The 27,670-nt window shown below is 41.2% G+C and overlaps 1 protein-coding gene across 4 annotated transcripts in view; it reads left to right on the forward strand.

Annotated features, from left to right (window-relative positions):
- Ttc1 (tetratricopeptide repeat domain 1) overlaps window positions 1-20,989 on the forward strand; it is a 48,560-nt gene extending 27,571 nt beyond the window's left edge. For 3 of the 4 annotated variants that reach the window (XM_013358698.4, XM_013358699.4, XM_005325427.5), the window contains exons 4-8: window positions 1,417-1,529; window positions 3,181-3,217; window positions 8,225-8,373; window positions 11,166-11,220; window positions 20,374-20,989. In XM_013358698.4, coding sequence (XP_013214152.1) covers window positions 1,417-1,529; window positions 3,181-3,217; window positions 8,225-8,373; window positions 11,166-11,220; window positions 20,374-20,507 — 488 coding nt within the window. In that variant the 3' untranslated portion in view covers window positions 20,508-20,989. Of the gene's footprint in view, window positions 1-1,416; window positions 1,530-3,180; window positions 3,218-8,224; window positions 8,374-11,165; window positions 11,221-12,028 lie in introns of all 4 variants that reach the window. The other variant, XM_078051894.1, reaches the window with a different exon arrangement.
- Window positions 20,990-27,670: the final 6,681 nt, after the last annotated feature.

Here is a 27,670-nt window from a genome sequence, read left to right on the forward strand (position 1 = left end):
TTTGTCTGTATGTGGTGCTGAGAATCGAACCCGGGCTGCACGCATGCCAGGCGAGCGCGCTACCACTTGAGCCACATCCCCAGCCCCTAATGGTTCTAATTTTGAAAACATAGCTTTTTGTGTGGTTGGTTCCTTTTGACGGGGGAGCAGTCCTGGGGCTTGAAAAGAGCCCCTAGTGCATACCAGACAAGTTCTTTACCACTGAGCTATATCTCCAGCCCTTTTTATTTTGTTTTGAGACAGGATCTTGCTACCTTATAGAGACTGGCCTCAAATCCCTGATCCTCCTGCCTCACCTTGCCAAGTAGCTGCAATTACAGGCGTGTACCATCACTCCTGGGTTGTATGTTAGTATTAAATATTTCAAACCTGGGACAGGAATGAATAGACAACTTATTCTTAGTATCTTTACCATAATTCTGCATGTAACAATGAACATATACATTTAATTAAAATTTCTCTTTTAAAGTTAAATAATTTTTTTTATAGTTTTAGGTCTTTATAAAATGTCTCTTCACAGGCTGAGGATGTAGCTCAGTGGGAGAGTGCTTATCTCACATGTGCAAGGCTGAGTTGGGTCCCCAGCACTGGAAAAAAAAAAAAAAATCTCTCCAAACATTTTATGCAGCAGAGTGTGATAGAGCAGAAACTCAGGAGGCTATGGCAGGAGGATAGCAAGTTTAAAGCTAGCCTCAGCAACTTAGCAAGGCCCTAAGCAACTTAGAGAGACTGTGTCTCAAAATCAAAAAAAAAAAAAAAGTCTGGGGAAGTGGCTCAGTGATTAAGCACTCCAGGTTCAATCCCCAGTATCAAAACAAACAAACAAAAAAACCCAACATTTCATGCATATAGTTTTAGCCAAATTATCTTCATGAAAGCACAATAGCTTTCTTGAAAAAATTTTATACTTTTGGTTGTGGAGGGGTAGGGGTGTGGTGCTGGGCTGGGGATGAAACTCAGGCCCTTGCACATGCCAGATAAGCATTCTACCACTAAGCTGTACCCTAGCTGTAAAACTTTTTTTTTCATCCCAAATCATGGATCCCAGGCTTTAATCTCTTTGATCTGTCTAGTTCCTTAACCGCCTTTGAACATTCCTTTCTAAATTGCTGAACCAAATGAAAGTGAACATCTAAGGTATGCTACTACTCTTGAGCATTGAGTGCTCTTTACTGACAGCATGTTCAGCTGTCAGTTCACCAAGCTCATGCCTTGTGAGATTGGCACAAAGAAGCACTGTTTCTTTACAGAGAGAAGAAAGGGGGGAATGAAATTTACTGCCCAAAACTTAATAGACTGAGACTATCTTTTTATTTAAAACCTTTGTCTTATAAATGGAAAGCTATGCATTTTGAGGTCCTACAAAATGCAATAGTATCAAGAATAAAATCATAATGACCTCTCTTTAATTCTCAGATTATATAGAAGCTGAAAGTTCTTATAGTCGAGCCCTTCAGATGTGCCCATCCTGCTTCCAGAAAGACAGATCAATTCTATTTTCAAATAGAGCTGCTGCAAGGATGAAGCAGGTATGGATCTTTGACCTTTTCTTTTTAAGAAGCACATGGTCTTACAGTATTTTGAAAGGCAGTTTATCTAAAAAAAAAAAAAAAAAACAAAAAAACATAAGGGCTTAAAGTTGCTATTTCTCTTTTCCTGCCCATGTATTTCCCTTATGTAAAGGGCACAGGGAAGATAGAAAAATATTTTGGGAGAACTTGCGTCACACTACCATTAACATTCCATATTAAAGTAGCTGAGTGAATACTTTCATGGAAGAAAGGCTGACAAAGTTTCCACTAAACTAGGGCAGGTTAATGAAGCAAGGAGCCAAGTAGTGCATTTCCCAGAATAGCTACAGCTACTTATTTTAGGCCTCTGGAATTCTAGATAAAGATTTAAAGGCACAGGGGAACACTGGTTAAACCTCTAGATATAAAGATGCTTATTCCTGAGACTGATTTTTCTATTCAAATAATGGACACTGGGAGAAGTGTCCAACAGTTGGAATGAAAGTTACCCTTAAATCCAAAGTATGGGGCTGGGGTTGTGGCTCAGTGGCAGAGCGCCTGCCTCGTACATATGAGGCACTAAGTTCGATCCTCAGCACCACATAAAAATAAATAAACAAAATAAAGATATTGTGTCCATCTATAACTAAAAAATATTTTTAAAAAATCCAAAGTATGTGTCAGAGAAAGTTTCATAAAGTTTTTTTATTTCAAAAGAATTGAGAACCTGGAATAATAGGGTGAGTGTGGAATAAATGAGAGTGAAAATATATTTGTTTTATATTGTGTTGGTACAAATAATGAGATTTATTGCTGATTTTGTCTTGTTTTCCTATTTAGTCAACATAATTAGTATGGCTAGGTTGAAATTGGTGAGAATTTTTTTAAAATTCTGCTTGTTTAACTGTGGCTACTTATATCCACAGTGGATTGGATACGCTATTTAACATACTTTATACAACTCATAAAGCTGGCTCAGGATTGGGTAAAGTGGCTTTTTGTTTCTTCCTTTAGATCAGGTATTTACTGTCACTTTCTCTTTGATATGGCCTGAAATTTTCTAGTGTCTCCACCAAAGTCAATTTGATTAACCAGGTTTTTTTGTATTTTGTTTTGAAAGGCCTTGGGGTAGGGAAGAGAGTACACTTAAATGCTTAGGCCTGCAGAAAGTTGTTTGTTTTTTAAGCCTGCACATGTATATAGATGAATTCCATCTCCAAGGTGAAGTACTTTTGAAGTGTTTCATGTGGCTTATGTGGCATGGGAGAAGACATTTTACAGAATATACAAACCAGCAATTTGTATTAAGAAAACAAAAAAATAAGACTTTGGGGGGGGGTGCAGTATTGGGGATTAAACCAGGGCCTCACAAATATTAGGCAAGTGCTCTACTACAGAACTACATCCCCAGCCAAAAAAATTATTTAAAGTTTAAGACAGTGTTCATTAACATATACCATGTGTCAAAACCTACATCTAACAGTTTTTAAACACAGCTGGAACCTGGGCACAGTGGCAGACCCCTGTAATCCCAGTGAACGTAGCATAGCTGTTTTCACGTGATTGCTTTGAAAAACATTATGTTTCTCCATAGCAGTTATTATGATCGGACTTTGAACCCTTAAGATAAAACTAGAGTAATGCATATTAATGTTGTATTTCCTTTTAGGACAAGAAGGACATGGCCATCAATGACTGCAGCAAAGGTACATCTTTTGTTTTACTACCTACTAGTACACAAGAGTGTTACCTCAGCTAGACCCACAAGTACAGGGCTTTGGGGCAGTTGTACACTTGTACCTATGTACTTTGCTGCTGGGGCTTTTAAAGAAGCAGCTTTATAGTTTACATTTTCAGAGATGCTATATAATAGTAGTCATCATAGAGTAAGGACACTTTCAAGTAGATAATTTAGTCCATTTCTTCTGTGTTAGAAACTATATGATGAAAAATTAAAAGCTACCTTGGCAATGGAACTCATTTGTGAAACAATTTACTTTGTGTGATCTCTGAATTGTTTTCCTTAGAAGTTCAAACTGAAGGTCTTAGCTGTTATTAGGGCATTTGGATCTGTGTGTTTGTGGAGGGAATTCTTTCTCCCCACTACCCCCTTCAACCCTAATACCAAGGATTATCCATTGAGCTACATCCCCAGTCCTTTTTTTTTTTTTTTTAAGTTGTTGGACACAATACCTTTATTTTATTTATTTTTATGTGGTGCTGAGGATCGAACCCAGGGCCTCGAACTGCTAGGCAAGCACTCTACCTCTGAGCTACAACCCCAGCCCCCAGCCCCAGTCTTTTTATTTTTAGTTTGAGAACTGAGATGGGTCTCACTAAGTTGCTTAGAACCTCAGTAAGTTGTTGAAGCTAGCCTTGAACTTGAAATCTGCCTCAACCTCTAGAGCCACTGGGATTACAGGTATGCACCCCCATGAGGGCCGTTTTCTAATTGTAGCAGGCAGTGACTTTTGATATAATCATCCTTCCAAACCGACTTCTCCAGGGCTGTGGATGGAACTCAATCTTAGAGCACCTATCTAGTATGTGTGGGGTCCTTAAAAACCCCACAGGGATCACAGATTAAGAGAATTTGCCAGTTGTTCTTTTAGAGTCTAAAATGAATCAAGCCTTTGCTGTATATCTGAGTTCCATTAAGGTCTTTACTTCCCACCAACTTTTATAAAGAAACCTTTAGATATAGGATCACTGCTGTTTTGGGGGGAGTTTTGTTTGTGTATACGGGGTTTGGTTGGTTGATTTTTTTATTTTTCCAAATAGTACATTTTTCAGCTTTTCTACTAATTTTTTAAAAAATATTTTCTGAGAGAATTACAATTGGAAAGAAGCTTTTATGTTATCTGGTTCCCCTTCCACACAAAGCATGAATTCCCTTGTCTGATTTTTGTTTGTTTGTTTTTAATTAAGCAATCTCTATTCACTTCTTAACTTTTCGATTGTTATGTATTATCTAAATGAAATTATTACTACAGTAAAATCTAGCAAGCTACTTCTGATCTGTTACTGTCTTGAACTGGAACTAACTCTGAATGTACTATTTTGTTGGGAAAAAAGGTATTTAATCTGTTTCCTCTGTATGAGGTGTTTGAATTTGAAAAGTTCAGGAACAAGCTGTTGATCTTCAGAGTTCCTTTCTCTGAAACCAGATAGTCCAAAAAAAAAAAAAAAGCCTTTGTAAGCTTGACCAGCAGGTATACCATAGAAGACAGTTAATTTCCAGCTATATTCCTCTGTGTAGGCCCCCTTCTCTGTTAACCTCAACATTTTGGAAAAGGGAGGAAAGTGTTTTCCAGATTTCCTTTCAGATCTACGTACATTCTTATTCCTGTGCCTAGACAGCCATTATGAATGCATTCATAGGCAAAGTGGGTTAATGGTAGCTGGGTTCAAGTCCCTTCCACACCTCCAACACATATACACCCTTGCTCTCATTCATACACCTTGGTAAGAATTTAACAGTTTATTTCTTTTTTTTTAATATTTATTTTGTAGTTTCAGTAGACACAACATCTTTATTTTATTTGTATGTGGTGCTGAGGATCGAACCCAGCGCCCTGCGCATGCCAGGCAAGCGCGCTACCACTTGAGCCACATCCCCAGCCCATTAACAGCTTATTTCTGAGGTCATTTTAGAGCTCTGTACTACATAAGGAACATTTCTAGTGCTAGTCACCCTAAGGTTTTCAATGTTGGCATAAATGAGGTTTAAGGTTATTCTCTGTATAGATTAACAAGGAAAATCACATTATACTGATACTAGTTTTAGAGATATACAGTGGCAATAGGAAAAATTCCTTCTCTTCATTGCACGTATACATAATCGGAAGCGGTCTACCAGTTGCATAGGTTGAGGTATCTGACCTAATGTGTAAATTGAGGAATTCCATTCTATGAAAGGTGGAGTGGAGGACCATTGGAGTGTTTTTCTTGTGGATAGTGTGATAATCGTGACTAGGAATATTATAAAAGGGTATAGTGTACCGGCCTAAGAGGAGGCTGGCAGGACAGCCTGTAGAGCTGAAATGTTAAGAGATTTGGGTTCTTCCTGAAAACCTTTTGCTGATCCCATCTCCCTCTCTAGCTTCTGTATATTTCTCTGATCTTCCTCATTAAAAGAACCATCTGTACTCCCTGGCTCCACATGTCTCCTCCTGTTTGTTCTCCCCTCCTCTCACTTCCACAGGGCTTCTTCTTTGTCCATGCCCCTGAAGGCATGTCTCCTGTGAAGGTCAGCAACAGTTGCATCTCGCTCACTCCAGTGATCACTTCTCTATCCTCTCCAGTATTACTCCATCCCAGAAGCATTTAGTACCATTTTTCATACCTTCCTGTCTTTTTTTTAGGAAATTTACCCCTAAATCCAGTGATACCACACACACACTGTATTCATTCTCTGTCCTTTTTTTTTTTTTTTCCTCCTGCTTCTTTGGTTCTTCATTCTTACTCTTCTCTGCGTGCTGCTTTCTCTGTTACCTCAACATTTTGGAAGCCTTATTTAGCTTTTTCTGCATATATTTTTCCCTATTTGAACTTATCTAATTCTGAAGCTTTAAATGGTCTGTGTAAATTAACTCAATGATTCCATTCCATAATGTATACGTACTTCATTCACATCTAAATGTATGTAATTTTGTCAACTTAAAAATAAAATTAAAATGGTTAAAATATATAAATTATTCAACTCAAGAAATTAGAGCAAAAAGTAGAATTAAGGGAACCAAAAGGAATGTCTTAATAAAGATAAAAGCAGAATTAATAAATTAAAACTATGAAACTAATGAATACCTACTCTCTGTATGCTAAAGTTTATACCGTTAGCTCTGACTCTTCTCTGTGATCTGGAGATATATGTCCCATTGCAAAGCTACTGTTTCTTCCTGGATGTCTGATAGGCATTTCAGATTGAAGATGCCCATTCACTCTTACTCTTCAAGATTTTCAGTTAGTTGTTTTCTATTCTAATAAATGACATTGTCATACATTTATTTACTTAAGCTGAAACTTTTGTGGAGTCATCCCTGAATGTTCTCTTTCATTCCATTCCATGAGTCCTGTGGGCTGAAATTCAAACCATATACTTACTCTGGCCATCTCTTTCAAGCTCCACTGTTCCGCCTTAGACCAAGCCAACAATGTGTCTCATCTGGGTCACTATAGTAGCCTCCTATCTAGTTACTTTCACCCCTGTCCCCCAGTCTACAGCTGAAGCAGTCTTTGAAAAAAATGTATATCAGCCTAAGTATGGGGATGCACACCTGAAATTCAGGCCACTCAGGAGGCTGAGGCAATGGGATCACAAGTTTGAGACCAGGCCAGGCAATTTACTGAGACACTGTCTCAAAAATAAATTAATTAAAAAGGGCATTATGGCTTACACTTATTAGAAACCCTTCTAATGACTTCTTATCACACCTAGAGAAAAAAGTCCAAAGTCTTCCCTGGCCCAGAGGCCTTCCAAGGTGTGTTCACCCTTATCTCTCCTCCAGCCTCCACACTGTTCACTGACATGCCAGTATTATTCTTGTTTAAGGAATTTCATTCATGTTACTCCCTCTATGGTACATTGCTCCTCTTCTTTCAAATAGTTGGCCTTCCTCAGAAAGTCCCTCTTTGCATTCTGACCACTCTCTGAAGTTACCTCCTCACTTGTGTCTCTGTTACTTTGTTTTTCCTTCATTATAGCACTATGACTGCATGAAGTCATTCCCGTGTGTGACGGCCTGCTCTTGCTGTACAAGGATAGCATAAAGCCTCATAAGAACAAGGCCTTTGTCTTATTTACTGTGGTAGCCCAAGTTTTACTAAATTAGACACAAAAGATTTAGGTACTGTATAAATATTTGCTAAAAGCTCAAATAAATGAAAATGAAGTCCACATTTTATGAAGAGGAAAAGTTTTAGAGATAAGACATTGCTTTCTGAAAGAAGAAACAACTCAGAAGGGAATAGGAGGAATGCAGTGTGCTTGAACCAAAACAGCAAAGGGTTATTGGGGCATTTGTTCCTGCATAGAGGACAAGATTGTGCACTCATGACCCAAAGGTACTGGAGAAGTGGTATGAAAGAACAGTGAGGATTTAATAGTCAAGGCCTAGAAAAAATAAAAGGATAGTCTACCACCAGACTGCTTTCCTTCAGCTCCCCTTTGGATCTCTTGTACTCATCCACTGTGTACTTAAGCTCTGTGTTCTGGCCTCTTCTGGGCTGCGTGGAAGACGTAGGCACATAATAGGACTTGGATTATAGACCTAGGTTTGGCAAACTAAAGCCATAAGCCAGTCCAGCCTGTACAGCCCACAAGTTAAGAAAGATTTCTACATTTTAAAATAATTGCTAATTAAATTAAAAAAATATTATTTCATGTGTGAAACTCAGATTTCAGTGTCTGTAAGTAAAGTTTTATTGGAACGCAGCCACCTTTATCTGTTTACGTATTGCCTATACTTTTGTGTTACACTAGCACAGTTAAGTAGTTACAACTACAATTGTTTGGTCCACAAAACCTAAGATTTTTACGATTTTGTCCTTTATAGAACAAATTTACAAACCTTAGGTATGTATGGACTTTAACAAATGACTTTAATTCCTTAGAGGATGCCTGGTAAATGAATTTCATGCAGCCAAATATATCCAAGCCCCTTTTTCTTTGTGATAACAATTAAGTTTTTTTTTTGTTTTGTCTTGTTTTATAGCAATTAAGCTGAACCCCAGCTACATCAGGGCAATTTTGAGGAGAGCGGAGTTGTATGAGAAGACAGACAAGCTAGATGAAGCCCTGGAAGACTATAAATCTATATTGGAAAAAGATCCATCCATACATCAAGCAAGAGAAGCTTGTATGGTAAAACCTAAATTTTTAAATATGCTTTTTCTTCTAGTCCTTTTGTTTGGCACTCAGCGAGTCTTAATCCTTTCTGACATGACTAAATTCCATTTCTGTGCTTATTAAAATATATGAGACTTAGATCTGTGAAGTGATGGCCATTTACCCTCTGTGACCCTGTGCCATTTAATCTCCATTATAACAGTGGCACATGTAAACCTTTAATCTCTAGGGTTGACAAGAAATGCATTTCATTGTAGCGTTAGGGAACTCTTCTTGTCCACTGTATTTATACAGAGTAGGCCAAAGTGATTCTTAGTATTGGAGGTGATACACTTCTGGTTTCCTACCCATACTTTTCGTAATTCAGTCACCAAGTTTCTGTTCTGTCATCATATGCCCAGGACATTTCCAGGTGAATATATTCTAAACAAACCTCCTAATCTTTCTTGAAATGGCTGTTATTTCTGTCCTTGGCACTGACCATCCTTCTGCTTCTAATCCTTAAATTTCAGAGTATGTGCCACAGAATTAGATGTTTGTGTCATTACTCAAGAAATAATGGATGTTCAAATAAAATTGAGAAACACTGACTTTAAGAAATTAAACACTATCATCAGTGCCAGGCTTTTCAGAGAACCATTTGGATGAATCCTGAGTCCACACTGTGCAGTAGAAATTGAAGATAGGGGGGCTGGGGATGTGGCTCAAACGGTAGTGCGCTCGCCTGGCATGTGTGCGGCCCGGGTTCGATCCTCAGCACCACATACCAACAAAGATGTTGTGTCCACCGAGAACTAAAAAATAAATATTAAAAATTCTCTCTCCTCTCTCACTCTCTCTTTAAAAAAAAAAAAAAGAAAGAAAGAAAGAAAGAAATTGAAGATAGTGGACAGGGGAGGGGGGGGTGTTTTGTTTAATTTTTTTTAGTTGTAGATGGATGCAGTATCTTTATTTTATTTATTTATTTTTATGTGGTGCTGAGTATCAAACCCAGTGCCTCACACATGCTAGGCAAGCTCTCTATCACTGAGCTACAATCCCAGCCCCCAAGGTGTGTTTTATTTAAAACAACCCACAAAACTTTTTCAATTGAAGCCACTTGCCAACATGTAAACTTGGACAGATTTTACTATATAAAAATCTAGGTCTGACTCATTAAAAATTGGAAGATGTGGATATCTGTACTCCTGAACTCCCACACATTGACTCTCAGCTGGAGCTTTCCGGTTCCCTTGCTGGCCTCCCACTGCCTGCTTGCTGTGAACTGCCTCTCTTCTCATTTACATTTTCTCTCTGCCCCTCTCCCTTAAGGGCATTTGAACCCTTGCTGCACAGTATTTCCCACTTTCTTCCACAGAGCAAACCTGAGAAATGTTCACTAATAATCCTGCATTGATCTGTTAGGTGATATTTCGTTTTTTAAAATTTGAGGTGAATTATTTCTATAATAACAAATATTTGTGTAAAGGTGGCTGTCAGGAGATGGACTGGTTTGGATACATAAGCAGTTTGGAACTAATTTTTAATCTAACTTTCTCAGACTTGTTAATAAATCTCTGAATGATGATAGGATTAATTTAAATGTGAAATGAAAAGGAAAAAAGTTCTTAAAATCTTAGTTAAGTTCTTGGTAGCCTTTTTATTTGTCAAGTTAGTTTTAAGTCTTATGGTAGATTTATATGGGGAAAGAATTTATTCTGAATTTTTGTAAATGAGTTATAGCTCGAAAAATACTTGGGACCAATTACAGGACTAAATGTGGCAATGAAAGATTCTAATCTAGCTGATCAGGGTGGCAGGAGGATTTCAAATTCAAGGCCAACTTCAGCAATTTAGCAATGCCCTAAACAACTTAGGGAGGGAGACTCTGTCTCAAAATAAAAAACATAAAGGGATAAGGATGTGGCTTAGTGGTAAAGTACCTTGGGTTCAGTCCCAGTACCCCCACCAAAAAAAAAAAAAAAAATTCTAATCCAGATTAGTGGTCCTCAGCTAGGGCAGTTTTTGGTTTCAGGGGATGCTTGGCTATTCTAGAGACATTCTGATTTCATGACTTGGAGGCATCTAGTGGGAAGAGGCCCAGATGATGTTAAACATCCCACAATTATCAGAATGTTCCTCCATAATGAAGAATTGTTCAGTCTAAAATATTAATAGTGCCAGGATTGAGAAACCCTGAGCTAAGTGATATTTAAGGACATTTAAGATTGATTTAATCCTTTTTTTAAGAAATTGGATTGTGATTGTATAAAAAAGGAACTTCAAATTAGAAGATACAAATCAGAAAAAAAAATAAAATTTGAAAGTTACAAACCAAATGTAGTACACACCTATAATCCTAGCTATTTGGGAGATTAAGGCAAGAGGATCACAGGTTTCAAGCTGTGCTGGGCAATTTAGCAAGACTCTGTCTCAAAATAAAAAGGGATTAGCGAATGATCAAGCAGTCCCCAATACTGGGTAAGGGGATATAGCTATCACCCATAATCCCATCACTGACTATACCACCATAGACATCTGATGTGTTTCAGTAAGTTATTTGCTATATATATTTAATCACCAAATTGTAATTGCAGTCCTTGTTTGGTCTAGGCACTCTGTTAAGGAATATAACAGTGAAACAGGTAAAACTGTGTATAGCTCACCCACAAACAAACATTAGGTTTTGTTTTATTTTCCTTTACTTAATAGAATCATATATATGTATTTAACCTGATCTCATTTTTATATTAGGATTTTAAGTGTTTCCAAATTCAAAATAAAGCCAAAGGGTTTTTCACCAACCCTTGTTTCTTTTTTTTCCTCAGAGATTACCTAAGCAAATTGAAGAACGTAATGAAAGACTAAAAGAAGAGATGTTAGGTGAGTTTGCTTTCTTACTCTTACTCTCTCTTGACTTCTTAGCCATTTTTGACTCCAAAAAGAGCATCATGGTTTAGAAAGGATACCAGCATTTTCAGAAACCAAATTTCCATTTTGTTTTTCTTGAAAAATTTTCTTCCCTCAAGAATGCAAACATAGTCTATTTCCCAACATGGAACACCACCAGTCTCTGTTTCCCATATTAATTTCATAAAAACAATTAAGTTTCTTCATTGAGTAATCACCCCTTCATTGGAATACAGTCAAAAAAAAAAAAAAAGACAGCTTTTAATGTTTGAGAAGACATGAGAGGGCAGGAATTGTGCATAAATAGTAAAGGAAAAAAGAGTGGTGTTGAGAGTCGGATGAATGGACACATTTGACCTGTTATTTAGTTACTTCCATTATTTGTCAAAGCATTTACAGTTGGAATCAGAGAACCTCTCCGGCTTAACTAAGAGGATTGGGGCTTCCTATATCAAGACCTTACGTTTGTTAAACCTATCTGATATTTCCCTGTGCAAGACCTGCTCTATGTTCTTATATAAATATGTTCTAAATCTCTTTCATGAACTACATTTAATATATTGTAGTCACATGGGCCTAGAGGAAAAATAATTTAAAATACACTGAGCCTGGCCATTTATGACTTGGCATCAATATCCAGAGAATGAGCACAGATTTCCCAAAGGACCACTCTAACAACAGAATTGATTTAGAGGAAGCTTTTTTTTTTTTAAAGCCTTATATTTTCATATTTTTAATAGCACTTCTTCCTGTTTTTTTTTTTTTTAATATTTATTTTCAGTGGACACAACATCTTTGTTGGTATGTGGTGCTGAGGGTCGAACCTGGGCCGCACGCACGCCAGGCGAGCGCGCTACCGCTTAAGCCACATCCCCAGCCCAAGAGGAAGCTTTTAACCTAGTCCATCCAGAGCTTTCTGGCCCCTGCCAGGTAGATTCAAGACTCCAAGGAAAGCTCCTTCAGATTCAGGGTATTTCTGGAGCCATCCCCAGGTTTTCCAAAAAAGGCTATTTACCTAATTTACATATTTTATTAAACTTGACACCATCTTTGAGCATAAAAAATTATTTTTTCAAAGGAGGAAAAGAATATTTTCTCGCCTAGTCTACTTAACAATGATGCTCTATTCATGTGCTCTATTTTAATCAGAAAAAAATGTGCTTATCTGAACTGAATCTTGGGCTGAAAGATGACTTTTTAAATGGCAGTAGTGGACTTGGAATAGACATTTCTGTTAAGCAAAACAGAAATGCCTTAGGTCCATTTTTCTGAGCCAATCCAAAACCACAAAGGGACTATACAAACTGAATCTTACTGCCCATTGTTAGTCCCAAATGGAATCAAAACTCCCATCTGTCATTGTCATTGTAAATTCTAATTAGCAAAAGTTTCTTATCCTCATGACTTTAGCTTTTTCTTGTATCATTACCTCTGTGAAGTACTCTAATTGGGTTAGGAGTGTTCTTCAGTGATAAACTGCTTGCCTAGCATGTGTAGCCCTGGGTTCAATCCCCAGTTCTGCAAATAAAACAGGTGCTCAAATTTAATTCTGTACTCGTTTCTTCTCTAATGAAGACTTAAGCAGCATAACTTGGTTGATAAATAATGTGTTGTTACACATCAGTAGTTTGAATGACTAGACTCCTTTGTTAGTAAATGTAAGGATTGTGGATAAAGTGTTGCTTCCACTTTGTTAACCCACCAAAGATAACCTGGAAGAGAGAAATTATTTTATTGTGGAATTTCAACCCACAGAATCTTTTTGGTGTTCTTTCTTCTTGTGATAAAAGAGATGACTGATTCATGTGCTGTGAAATCCCTGGAGGTTAGACTGTCTGAGCACAAATTAATATCACTTGCTTAGACATTCTGAGCAAGGCCGGGCCCATAGGTGCACACATGTAATCTCAGCTGCTAAGGAGGATAAGGCAGGAAGATCCCCAGTTCAAAGTTGTGCTGGGCAATTTAGCAAGACCTGGGGAAATGGCTCAGTTGTAAAGTGCCCCTGGGTTCAGTCACAGCACCAAAAAATAAAAGTAAAAAAGGGGGGAGAAAGAAAAGCTTATGTGAAAGTACAATGTAGAAAGATGGCATTTTATTTGCATGAATGTTTAGATCCAAATGTGCAGTAGTCCTGTCTTATCCAAGGTTTTGCTTTCCTCAGTTTTTGTTTCCCTGGTCTAAAAATATTAATTGATAATTTCAGAAATAGAGAGTACTTTCATATAACATTTATTACAGTGTATTATTAGGATTGTTTTATGCTGTTAATTTCTTATTATGTATAATTTGTAAATTAAACTTTATCGCAGGTATATATGTACAAGAAATACATGTAGGAATTTGAGATTTCAGGCATCCACTGAGGGTCTTAAAAGTATCCCCTGCAGATAAGGGGGGATCCTGTATAGCATTTACAATTAGGTGAATTTGAAAAACAAAAGATTTGAAGGGAGAGGGCTTGGGACGACAGGCAGAGCCTTTATGAGTATCCATGTCTTCGTTTTTTTGTTTTAATTTTACAATGTTAAAAAAATTGCTCATATATATATATATATATATATATATATATATATATATATATATAGTAAACACTTAAAAATGTAAGTGAGGGGCTGGAGCTCAATGGTAGAGCACTCACCTCACACACATGAAGCACTGGGATCAATCCTCAGCACCACATAAAGGTATTGTGCCCATCTATAACTAAAAAAAAAAATTAATAAATAAATAAAAATAAAATTAAAATGTAAGTGAGTGACCAGATACTTTCACGGTCCTTAAGGCTCAACTGTAGGACACGGAGGCCGAGCTCCTAGCACTGCTACTCAGCATTTGGGAGTGCTTCACACATACCTGGGTGACCTGCAGGGGGAGCACAGGTTATCTTTTGGAGCTGGTTCCCAAAATGTACCCAGATCATTATCACTCAAGTGGTCAAAAATGCACAGTTTTTTCCGGGTGCGGTGGTGTACACCTGTAATTCCAGCAGCTCGGGAGGTTTAAGGCAAGAGGATCATGAGTTCACCACCTCAGCAAAAACGAGGCACTAAGCAACTCAGTGAGGCCCTGTCTCTAAATAAAATACAAAATAGGGCTGGGGATGTGGCTCAGTGGTCCAGTGCCCCTGAATTCAATACCCAGTACTACACCCTGCCCCACTAAATGCACAATTTTGTCAGGGGCAGAGGGCATACCTGTAATGGCAGAAAAATCAAAATTTTAAAGCCAGCTTCTTCAAATTAGCAAGACTCTGTCTCAAGAAAAAAAGGCTAGTGTATGGCTCAGTGGCAGAGGACTAGTTCCAATCCCCAGTATCGGAGATATAAATAATAATGATCAGCACAATTTGGGACCTACCATAGACCTTTTAAGTCAGAAATGAGGGACGGGGCCCAGCAGTTTGTTTTGGCAACCCTTCACATGTTCTGATGCACACTCAAGTTTAAGGGTAAGGGAGGCAGTTCCGTTGAGGGATGAAGGCCAGAGTAGGGCATGGCCACACCAGTGTTGAGGTCAGGAGGTGGTCCAGCTCAGCTCAGAGCCACCCCCTGAGCAGAAACAGGTCAATCACTGCTTTTTATCTTCCCTTCCTCGTGCTGCAGCAGCAGAAGAGAAAAACTAGAAAGCAGACATTTTAGAAAGTGTGCTCTTCTGATTCACTAGACTTAAGAACTCAAACAACTTTCTCTGCAAGCCATTGCTTGCAGGTGTCAGTTTTTGGTGTCTGTTTGGACCAGTTACCATTGAAGGAAAAGAGCCAGCTTGCTGAAGGTCATTGCCATTTGCTGAGCGTGCAGGGGATACCAAGCTTCCTTTGATGCAGGGCCTGACATTGGGATATTTCCCAATAGCATGGACAGCTTGTATTTAGCCATTTCATGATGCTGCCCCTCCTTCCTTAACCAAGGGCTATCAGGTACCTCTCCCCACCTTGAACACTTGGAGCAGCTACATGAAACTCGTTTACACCCTCAAAGACACAAAGGCAGCGAGGGCATTGCTGGTAAGCCCACCTTCCTTTCACTAACACATGTTACTGCTTCCAAGCCCTGTCCAGTCTGGCACACTCGTGGGCCTAGTTCATAATCCAGCCTACGTTTTCCACTCATGCCATCACCTCCTTCCACCTTCTTGGATCATATTTCTGGTGTCCTGATTGCTGAAGTTGCCCGGTTGTTTGGTCCTGGTCACTAGCAACCTAATGAGAGCATATGTACAAACTGAATTGAGAATACCCTCTTGATCTGGGAATATAGCCCCTTAGTTGAGCTCTTGCCCAGCATGTGCGAGTCCCTGAATTCAGTCCCCAGCACTGGGAAAAATACCATCTTGTATGAGTGCCACACTTGAGAACTACATATAGAGATTGAAATAATTGTTCATTATCATTGCAAGGATACAAGACCTTTTTCTGGGTATCCTAGTGCTTTACATGTCTCTCCTCAAGTAGTAGAAGGTCCTAGAATCAGCTCCCTAAGGATCACAAAGCAAACTGAATTGTTACGTCTGTCTTGAAGCTGCTAGAGCCGTAGGTGTGGGGATGGAAGGCTGGGCTTTTTTTCCCCTTTTCTGTTTCTCCTCAGGGTACTCTGCTTAGTGTTCTTCATTACGGACTCTATATCTACTGTAAGTATTTTGCACTGTGGCCACATGAATCTCTCCCAGTTTCTTGTAGTTGCTGTCTTTGTTCCCCAGTAGGAAATAATCAGTCGATTTTCAGTGCCCTGGTTTTTGTTTTTTTTGGTTGTTTTTTTTTTGTTTTGTTTTGTTTTTTTTCCATTTCCTAGTTGCTGTGGGTTTCTCTTCTCAAGAGAGAAGCTCCTGCTTCCTTGACAGTTCTTGGTAAGGCTGGTGTCAGCCTCCACTTATACCCTAGAGCCAAGCTAATAAAAGAATTTGAATTGGGTGGGAGTTCTATCTTTGTGCTGTGTTCTCCTGATTTGCCTTTGGCTCGAGGAAAGCAGGAGTTAGCTGCATGGCACGGTTTCCTGCCTTATCAAAGGAAGTGCAGTGTGAGCATTCATTTGTATGCAGGTATGTTCTTCAGAAAAGGAGAAAGTTGCACAGGAACTATTCCATTATACCCAAACCCAGTAGTCTTAAAGAGATGAAAATAAATGGCATATCCTCAGGGTAAACTGCCTCTTGCACAGTGTCTCCAAAAAGAAATGACACACAATGAATCAGTTATCATATAATGGTGTTTGGAGGGAGAGAAATTTCGTACTGATCAGAACCAGTGGCAAGCAGTGGTCTCTGGTCCTAAACAATCTTGTGAGCACAAACAGTTATGGACTCTTCACTTTGCTGTGAGCTGGAGTCTGACACTAATAGGCACATGCTGATACACTGTGGCTGAGTAAAGGTGTCAGAATTGCTACAAGTCGTAACAAAGACACCTAACTCATTGCTGTCCAGAGGGGAGGCACAGAATTTGATAGCCAGTGAGAATTATGCAGACAGGCTGCTATCATAAATGATCCTATTGGGGGTACATGGCAACTGCTCTTGTCTCTGAGCAGTTAGCCTGTTTCTGAACAGCAGGCAGGAAATTGTGTGCATGATGGTGTGAGCGTTGCTTCCACGGCTGCTGCTTCCCTTCTTTCATCAAGGCATCAGTGAGTTTTTCAGACATCAGCACTTTGTTGATTCTGCTGTACAGTTTTGCTCTGTCCATTTGTTCTACTGGCCACACTCTGGTTTCAGAATCTTTCCATCCAGCATGGTAGAAATGTTTGTCTGTAAATAAATGCCTTCTTTTCCATGACGCTGCCCTAACTTTGTGACGGCTAGAACCATCCCAGGCCCTCCCTTTCTGGCCTGTTCTTCATTTCACCATAGGATTATTAACTTTGAAAACTCCATTTTCAAGCTGTCATTGGCCTCCTGGGGTGTGAGAACCCTAGGCCACCAGGCCTGGCTCAGGAGAGCCTGGCAGGATGGGCCTCCCTCTTGCCTGCCCATCAGTCCCTCCCTCTCAGATGGTTGCATCTCGCCTGCCCTTTGGCGTCTGGTTACCATCAAACTCCCACACAAAGATGGGACAAGACTTCCATTGTCTCCCTCTTTCCCTGCCTAAGCTGGAAGGCATCTTCCTCTTCTCAAGTCTCCTAGCACTTAATAGCCGAACCATGGACGAACTTGCATTATGTGTATGTCTGTGTCTTCTCCCCATCAAGCTGGGCTGCGCACGCACTTTGCATACCTTGTGTCATTTAGCAAGCGGAATGTCCCATTTCACGTTCTGTTCTGGGAGTGAGAGTAGGTGAGACTAATTGTGGGATGTGAAGAAGCAGCCATACTGGACTGACTAGAAGGGAAAGACTGATGCTGTGTGTTAGGCTGGCTCCTCCGAAAAACAGAAGTCAAGATAAAATCAGAAGTACAGGAGCTTTGTTGGTGACACACCTGTGAGGGAGATGGGGCTGCGGTGGGAGGAGGCTGAGAGAGCCCCCAGACCTCGTGGAGAGGGAAGGGCACTTTCAGCAAGGCCATCAGGGAGCCAGCGTTGTGTCCGTAGGAGGAGTCCCTGGTCCCTACCAGGCCTGGGCAGCCTGTGGGAGGACAACCTTAGCATGAGGTGCTGATGGATTTTAGAGTAGCCGCTGTGTTCCCTGCATTTGGAGAAGCATGTTTTCATGGCTATAGAATCAACCATACTGAAAGTTGAAAGGTTCCTTGTACAGATAGGCCCTTCAGCTAGTGGGCAAAGTGAGGAACTAGGAAAGAAGATTTGCCCTCCACCTGCTGTTTGAACTCTTAGCTAGTGTACTCAAAGGGAACACTTCTTTAGTGTAGACCAGCCTGAGCCAAGCCACTGCTTCCAGGGGACACTGCACTGTGGACATAGCAGCAAGCCTTTATCCTGGACTTGGTTGCCAGCCTTCAGAGCCCGGTGGCTCGTGGCCTCTCCTGGCAGGGCTTCCTCAGTTTGCAGCAGGTTGTGTGAGTGCCTCCTTTAGGCACCCCTCAGTTTTTCGTTTCTCTCCCCACTAGACTTTGGGCATCTCAGAAGCCAGGAATTACTTTTATTCTTTAGACACTTGTGCCTTACACAGTAGACACCAAAAAAGATACACAGCTTATAATGTAAATTGTTTTTCTGGAATGGGAAATGAGCTTGCAGTGGTCCCTCCATCGAGGGAATGGCCCATGTCCAGACAGTCCAAGGTGGACTTTGAACAGGTTTCTCCAAGATGGAGCTTCCCCTCCTGGGAAGTCTGATGTAACTCTTGACACTTACTCTCACGTCATTTGCTCCATGTCACAGCCAAGGGTGGTTGCTGTTGCAGTGGGGATATTTTACTGTTGTTGGTTTTTTTTGTTTTTCGTGGCACTAGGGATTGAACCCAGGGCCTCACACATGTTAGGCAAGTGCTGTACCCAAGCATTTTCAGACAAAGTCTCACCACATTGCCCAACCTGGCCTTAAATTTTTGATCCTCCTGCCTTTGCCTACTGAGTAGCTGGAAATAAAGTGTGTGCCATCATACCCAGTTTACTGGGTTTCTTTAAATGGTTTTGGGGTGGACTTTTTTTTTTTAACTAGGCATTGAACCCAGTGGTGCTTAACCATAGAGCCACATCCCTAGCCTCTTGCTAAGTTGCTTAGAACCTCACTAAGTTGCTGAGGCTGGCTTTGAACTTGCAGTCCTCCTGCCTCAGCCTCCTGAACCACTGGGATTACTGATGTGCACCACCACGCTCAGCCAAACTGGCAAATTCTGGGATTGCATTGCTAACAGGTTTCCCTCAGGATGCCAGGCTTGTCTTTGCTTGTTGTGATCCCTTGCCCGTTACCTGAGGCTGTGCTCCTGGCCTCTGTGCTGCTCCTATCTATAGGCCACCCCAGGCTTTTGCTGAGGATTCTCTTAAACCAGCAGCCCATGTGTGCCACAGGATTAAGTTTGGGAAGCCTGCCTGCTAGAAAATGGCCTTCCTAGGCTCCAGAAGTTTTCTACAATAATGACTGATCTTTCTCTCAACTCAGTTCGCTTCTGTGATGAGTTACTAGGAAGACCTTTCAGATTTAAACACCAGAAATGAGATTTAGCTCAGTGGTAGAGTGGTGCCTAGTATGCACATGAGGTTCAGCCCCCCAGTGCGGGGGCCGGGGAGTGAGAATAAAAATAAAGGTCCTGCGTCTTTAAATTATTTTCCTGGGCTTTACTCTAAGGGTGGGGAGGTGTACGCAAAGAGTGACAAAAGCTGCTAACCAAAGAGTGGCAAGGAGCCTGTGCCTCTAAAGGTTAGAGGCATCTCTCCTCATCTACCCCCATTCTAACCTCCTTTGAATACAGATCTGCAAAAAAATTTACAACAATTTAGGAAGAATTGCAACTTTTTATTCACCATCCCAACCAGGACTTTCTAAGAACACTCCTAATTTTAAATAATCCTCCCACTGCCCCACAGATCCCTATCCATCTCTGGGAATGTCCTGATATACAAACTACATAGCCCCCTTTCTTCTTTTTCTCATGGTCCTTTTTTTATATCATAAGACAGCATAAGAATCCTTGGTTGAATCACGTGTCTCGGTTTGGTTTCATGACACAAGATCACCCAGGTGGGAAGAAGACCCTGGAGCACTGGGCAGATGAACAAGGTCTCATTTCCCAAGAAATGCTGTACTTGTGCAGAGGCTAAAGATGTGCTTAGAAAAATGGGGGTTTTGAGTTCAAATGCAGGCTCAGTAGAAATCTGTTGAGTTACATTAAATTTACTGTCTGCTTCTGCTTGGAGAGGCCACATGTGGAGGGACCTCTGGGCTCACCACCAAGCAGGCAAGGCTTGGGGTGCCTTCACCCCACTGCACTGGGAGCAGCAGCTGATTTCCCAGCAGGCATCCTGGAAGCCTGTGTCCTTGGTAGTTCTGGCCAATGTGACACGATGCTCTGATCTCCCAGGAGGAAACCAGCAAGACTGCCTCACTCAGATGGGCGCCACAGCCTTCAGAGTAGAACTGGCCTAGAAGTTTTCATATTATTTAAAAGCAGGCATTTCTTTAACTGCACAGAGGTACTATGTATTTTATAATCAGTCAGGAAGGCAAGATCTGTTGGTATCGTCCCACTTCTCTTGGCTCCTATATTTATTTGAGTTTTTGCTTTTCCATTGCAGGTAAACTAAAAGATCTTGGGAACTTGGTTCTCCGACCTTTTGGGCTCTCCACAGAAAATTTCCAGATCAAACAAGATTCCTCTACTGGCTCCTACTCCATCAATTTTGTTCAGAATCCAAATAATAACAGATAACAAAGATAACAATAGCTTTAAAACCTGACTTGGAAATTGTGTGCTGCTTGCTGTTCGCAAGGGGCAAGGCCCTGCCAATATTTAATTTTCAAAAGCATCTTAATCTAAGCTAGTCCAAAAGGCTACCAGTAGAGCCTAGAGCCGCCTTTTCACTCTTGTTTCATGGTCAGAGTGGAAGGTACTTCTAATGCAATGAGCCTCATTTGATTTCATTTTAAGGTGGTGTCTGTGCAGCTGTTGTCCCTGGTTCTGACCGTCCTTTGTCCGGGAGGAAGTCTGCTTGGCAAGGCTGACTTCCCTGAGCCACACAAACCCACTAGCCTAGCAGACCTGTTTCTGGGAGACTGCCTGGATGACAGCCTCCCTGGGGTCCCTGAAGTCTGCTGCCCCTCCCTGATCACACAGCTCCTGGCTGCTGTGCAGGGTCTCCAGGATTCCCTGGTTTCCTCTGTAATAATAAAAGCTTTCTTTCGTGGTCTGGACTGGGTTGTGAATTTGTCCCCTTCTCAACAACTAAAGTCCACTGGCTTTGGGCAGTAGTGTTGGTTTTAGGCAGCATGGCTGATTCCAAATTCCACAAATTTGCCAAAGTTATAGTTGCTGCCTTGAAGATTTATCTTGAAGAGATGACCATCCTATGAACTAGAATTCAGAAGTTCCACCTCAGGAGCTGTCTTGGGCCCGTCAGTTTGTGCAGATGATTATGAAATCAGTGGTTTTGACCAAGCCTTCATTGTAATTTCAATTTAAAATAGCTTCATTCAGGAATGGTGGTGTGCAGATCCCAGAACTAAACCATATTCTTTCAGACATGTGACACCAAAGGTTTGCAGGAGAGATGATTTTCCTAGTCATCTGTTGGTGCTGGGGAAAAGTTTTCACACTCTTATTTGAGTGCATAGGCGGTATGTGTAAGTTCATGTGGGGACTCTGTTAAGTGGCATGCAGCAAGGACTGTGCAGGTGGGTCCTGCTGGCTGCAGAAGCCCCAGACAGGATGCTGTAGACAGGGTGGGAGGGGATGTAGACTCCTTCACAATCTTGAAAAATTGAAGGGCTAAGGTGGTAGTTCAGTGGTAGAGTGTGTTTCTAACATGCACTAGGTCCTGGGTTCAATTCCCAGGACAGCAAAAGAAAGGGAAAACATTTAAATAGTACTTTCCATTTTGTGAATTCTATCTATTTTAATGTGTTCTGAATTCTACAACTACAAATTAAAATAATTTAAAAATATTTAGTTAATTCCTTGAAAAATAACAATTTGTGTTAACATGAAAAATATTAAAAATATCTTCCGAAGCATGTTTTAGTGAGAAGTAATGACATCTTGCACTTGTGCAAGCCTCTTGACTGACAGCCAGCCGGATTCTCTCGTCCGCTTCTGTGCTCAGTGTGTCACACTATCACATGTCATGTGGGAAAAGTCTACCTCATGCTCATGACAGATTGACAGTGAAGAGAGCACATAACCCCCAACATTACAAAGATAGTTTTGACCCCATGGGCACCTGAGAGGGTCTCAGGAATGCCTCGGGAACCTTGAACTGCATTTTGAGAATTGCTTTGTGATTACTAGGACTTTGGAGCTAGATGGTGGAGACTCCTGAAAGACCATCCCTGCCTCCAATGAGCAGGAAATGGACAGTTTACTTAGTTAAGAGATGCCAGGGCCTGCCATTGCCTCAGGGTGTGGAGGCCTTGCTCTTAGGCAAGCTCCCTCCACCACCACACTGAAGTCTTAACAGAGTGCCAGGCCAAGCCAACCTTGCAGGCTTCCAGGGAGTGGGCCAGGCAGTGCATCTGGAAAGAAAAGGAAGGGATCTCAATAGGTGTGAGTTTGCTCAAGCCAAGACGGTTTTTGTCCAGCACCTACCTGCTTCTGAAATCTATAAGAAAATGCTTGACCATAAAAAAGTTGTGAAAGAATGCAAAAATAGGGAAGAAGGTGCCTATATTTGCCTATTCTGCTAAAATGTATGATTTTAACATTCTGTGATGCCCAACCAAAAAAGGTAGAGCAGAGTTCACTTTTTCTGGTGCTGGGGACTGAACCCAGGGCCTCACACGTGCTAAGCACCTGCTCTATTGCAGAGCTGTACCCTCAGCCTCCAGAGTTTACTCCTAAGGTCATCACACTGTAGCGTGGTATATATTCTTATTCATACAGTATTGCAATAAATCAAAATAACTTTGGATCTCCTTTTAGAATTGCTTTGAGAACTCTATAAAATATCCTTTAAAATACTATGATCTGGGGCTGGGGATGTGGCTCAAGTGGTAGCGTGCTCACCTGGCATGCGTGCAGCCTGGGTTCGATCCTCAGCACCACATACATACAAAGATGTTGGTTATGTCCACCGAAAACTAAAAAATATTTAAAAATTCTCTCTCTCTCTCTTTAAAAAAAAATAAATAAAATACTATGATCTGTTGTTTCCCTGTCTACTGCCATGCTAAGTAGACAGTGAGTTCCTAGAAGGGAATGGCCATACTCTTAGCACCAGCACCTACATTCTACTGGAGACTTGGTCTGTTGGAACTGGAACAAGACATGGTCTCAATGTGACAACCATCAATATGCAGAGTTCTTCAGATTCTTGTGCTTTATTCATCTGTTTTGACAAATGTTTTGTTGCGCCAGATACAGTGGCACAAACTTGTAATCCCAGAACTGAGAAAGCTGAGGCAGGAGGATCTCAGTTCAAGCCCAGCCTCAGTGGTAAAGTGCCCCTAGGTTCATCCCCAGAACAAACAAAAATTCCAGTCTCTTCGGTAACATGCCACATGTGCTTCCCTTCTCTCACAAGCACAGTTGGCTTCATCAGTTGTATTTGTTTTTAGCCTTTTGCTCCTTATCCCCCTCCCCCTACAATGCCACATCTTCTCACTTAACAGATAACTGTAGTTTTAAGTGAAGAACTCTACACCATGTCCGGATGCAGAGGTTGGAGAGTGGCTAAGCCTCCTTGGCTAATGACCTTAGCCACATCACCACTGGGCCTATATCTGAAATTCTGCAAAATGCCAGATTTCACATGCTATCCCTGCAGAATTGCTCGGATAGTCAATAGGCACAATGCAAAGCTGTCCTTACTACATCTGGTGTTGATAAAGGTAGGGGAACTACTTTAGGAAATGTTTTCTGGCCTGTGGTTGTTTCTGCTGCTCCTTGAGCCTGAAGTGGCCTCCAAGACCACTGGTGAGCAGCATGTCACACAGCTGCAAGCTAGACATAGGGGATTTAAGGAAGACCAGACATGGTTGTTTTAGAGGCATCTTACTGTCCCAATAGACAGTGGCATAGAGAGCTAGCAATAGGTATTAAATGTAAACCTGACTAAAAGATATATTTTTGCAGGTGTGTGGTCCTAAGAGCTAATCAGGCCTGCAAATCCTGTCCCTGCAACCAGCTTAGCAGGACTTGGAATGTTAAAGGGGAAGACCATGATAGGAGACCAAAGAAGAGGGCTGCTGAGGTAACTGTGCAGGTCAATGGTGACTTTAATTTCCTTGAGGAAGAGAAAGGGAAGAGTCCAAAAAATCTCGAAACCAGACTGCAGTCTGAGAATCCACACAGATCGGTGACAAGCCCTTTCCATTTCCCGTTAACAGTGCTTTCTTTTAAGCCTGCCCAAGGAGCTGCTGAAGCTCAGTGGAGCTGTCCCAGTTCAGATGCGTCCTGAGTCTGCAGCCCAGTGGCAACTGCCAGCCCCAGCTCTATGTCCCTTCCTTCTGCTCTCTGATCACTTCCCCTCTTCCCTGTCTACTCTCCCCTCCCTTATTTCTTAAGGCCTCGAACTCTTTCTGTATTAACTCCTATCTGTACTTGACCAATGTTTGCAGTCCTTTTCAGCCTCTGTACGTGGCCTGACAAGCTGAATCCTATCACTTGGCTTTCCTTGAAAAGGGAAGTTTGTGCACATTCCACCAGAAGTGGCTGGAAGATCTGTGCCTTCAGTGAACTATACAGTTGTGAGGTGTAGAGGGAAAAGAGATGAGCATTTCCCATCACTTCCTTCTGCAGAGTATAGAGCTGTCTTGAGCCCACACCAGACTGAGTCAGTTAATGCTCCTGGTAATGAAAAATTGATTACTTGGGATCAGCCAGCCCAAGAGGCAGGGCTAAACAAAGATTGCCCCTTAAAACCATTCAAGGGGCAAAGAAAGAGAAAGCTATTATATGAAAACTAGTGAGTATGTCCCAGTTTTTATATTTCAAAGCATCAAAAATTTCAATCTTCAACTCAGAAGGCAGGCAGGACAGCAAGTTTGAGGCCAGCCTGGGCAATTTAGGAAGACCCTGCTTACAAAAGGGCTGGGGGTGGTATAGTGCCCCTGGGTTCAATCCCAGTGCCACAACAAAAATTCCATCTTCCTCACCACAAGTTGGTACTTGTCAAAGCTAGGGATGGGAACACAGTGGGTTAGTTTTTTTTTTTTTTAATACATTTATATTTTCTATAATTAAAAAATAAAATGTTCTATTTTTCAACCCCCCTGAGATCTGCAAGCTGGGAGTAAAGCTCCATCATACAAAGTTCCACCCGCCAGACCAAGGCTTCCTTTCTTTTCCCCTTCACTCCAGGGGAAATAAGCAGCTCACATTTCCTGCTTATGGTACAGCAGGACCTGCTGCCTCACTGCCATGGCAGCCCATGGTACTGATTTGTGGCAGTGACTCAGTGTCAGCCAGTCTTCGTTCCTATTAGTCCCTGTGCTAGTTCTCACTAGAGTATGACCTGACAAAATGGGAACTGTCACCAGGCACCGGGGCTTAGTGGCCTGTCAGTATGACGGAGGTGAATGGAACATCTCTTTTGGGTTCCAAATGTGAAGAGCTGGATCCAGAGATCCTAGTCTTACTGTCCTGCATGAGATGGAGTGCCAGACCGCTGGCCACCAGATGTCCATCTGGTTCACACAGCAGCTGCCACATGCCACCCCAGCACACAAGCATGCAGTTTCCAGTCAGTCAGAAATTCTAAGCCCAAAACTGTTCAAGGAGCTACAGGAGCCCCCAGGGTGAGAAGTGAGGGTATAAAGCGAGGTAAGGAAAGCAGTATTTAAACACTGAAGCGGGGAGGTTTGGGGAGGCCATCAAGCTGTTTTGTAGGAGTGGTTTGACTGCTCCAAAACAGTATGCCATTTATAGCTTTGCCTCATGCACTTGATTGGGAGAAAAGGCCTGACAGTTTCTAGGGCAGTGTGACACTTCAGCTGGATTCTGCCGTTGGTGAAGTTGGCAGCAAAGAAAATAGTTCCTGCAAAGCTTTTCTGCCTGCCTTGTTTTCTGCAGGTCTGACATTCAAGCATGTGAAAGATCACAGCCATTGCTGTCTCACTGAAGGCCTGAGCATGCTTTTTCTGGGGTAATAACTGTCACACTACCCTTTTTCCTTGTGGCACTTCACACTGATGTTATAGTGTACCTTATTTGGAAAATTTGAGCTGTCTTCTCAGGATCTGCAGCAGTTAAAATACTGAACGTAGTTCACATAACGACAAATTCCCTGATGTCGCCCCAGCATCTTGAGCCTTGGCTGAATAGGAACTGAAGAGCTTGGTTGGTGAGACTGAACTTCCACACCCCATTCTAGCCAGTGAGTTCGTGTGACTTTGCGACCAGGAAAGTCACTGATAAAAGGACCCTTTCATATCATAAATTTGCCGTCCCTCCTTTACCTCAGAAAATTGTTTCTACAAACTTGCCTCACAAGGAAATAATGGATGGGCTAATCCTAGAAGTACTCTCAACTCTTAATGACCCAGTCACTGACCTGGCCAGTTTTTCCTCTGGCACAGTATTCCTGAATCATCATCTCTTTCACCCAATTCATTACCTTCTGAACACCAAAGCAAAGGAGGAGTCATTAATGTTAAGGCCATAAACTGTCATTCTGAATAAGCAGAGATTTGGCAGAACACTCATCACTAAATAAAAGTATGCTTAATACACACTAAATGAAACAGGAAAAAAAATGAGGTATTGGATATAAAAATAAGAAAACAGCTTATTTTTATCTAAAATATTTGCCATGACAGGAAGGAACTTGTGTGACCTATACATGATTCCAAGGTATGGCTCAGAAGTTACACTTCTTTATCTAAAGACCAACATCAATATTTCAGGTTGTACCATGTGTTTCCTCGCTTGTTCCCTGTACCTTGTAGGAGGTATCTATCCCCACACACATGTACCTGCTCAAGAATGGTCTCAGGTAGGCCTTCCCTGGTAAGCAAGCATGTGGCTTAACTTCCCTTGTTGTCTCTAGTTCTATTTTTGTTAGTGAGAAACTTGAGAAAAAGGGTATTAACAGAGCAGATACCAGTGGCCTCCTTTTTATACTCCTTTAGATAAACTGAAATGGGAGAATGTTTGAGAGGAAAGACTGCATGTGTACTCTGGAATAACAGCCTTCTAAAGGATTGTTTTACAGAAATGGAAAAAGGGTGGGCAGGACATACTGACCTAAGATTCTGGGTCAGTCCTGAAAAATCTCACTTGTATGGTAGATTTGAAAAGGCTACTTTTTTCCGACCTCCTGTCGGATATGGTGGGCTTTTAAAGAAGCAGCCATTTATCATGAGGTTAGGATGCCTTAATGTTACAACAAAACCACACAAACCTGTCAGTGGCTGTTTAATTATATCCAACTCAGAAGGATATGTTATTTCCATCAGAAAAGTAGTTAAATTGTACACAGGGTCCTAACTAAACTATTTCACCTTCCTTATCCTTAGTTATAAAGAACTCCATGAAGTCTCCTAGTGATCAGAAGCCTCAGACTGTTCTTAAGTATGTTGCTACCCTATATGCTGGGCACTGTGGCACTTATCTGTACTCCCAGTGGCTTGGAGGCAGAGGCAGGGGGATCAAAAGTTCAAGACCAGCCTCAGCAACTTAGCAAGCAAGGCCCTCAGCAATTTAATGAGGCCTGTCTCAAAATAAAAAAGGCTGGGAATGTAGCTTAGTTGGTAAAGCACTGTTAGGTTCAATCCCCAATACCAAAAAAAAAAAAAAAAAGAACAAAAAAAGAAATATTGCTGAACAGCTTCCTGAAGTACAATGACTGAATTTCAATAGTTAAAATGATAATTCTGTAAAACTAACTCTTAAAAAAAAAAAACTAACCCCTACAAAGTAAAAGTTTTTAAATAACTAAA

This window comes from Ictidomys tridecemlineatus, chromosome 1, assembly GCF_052094955.1.
Source record: "Ictidomys tridecemlineatus isolate mIctTri1 chromosome 1, mIctTri1.hap1, whole genome shotgun sequence".
NCBI lineage: Eukaryota > Metazoa > Chordata > Mammalia > Rodentia > Sciuridae > Ictidomys > Ictidomys tridecemlineatus.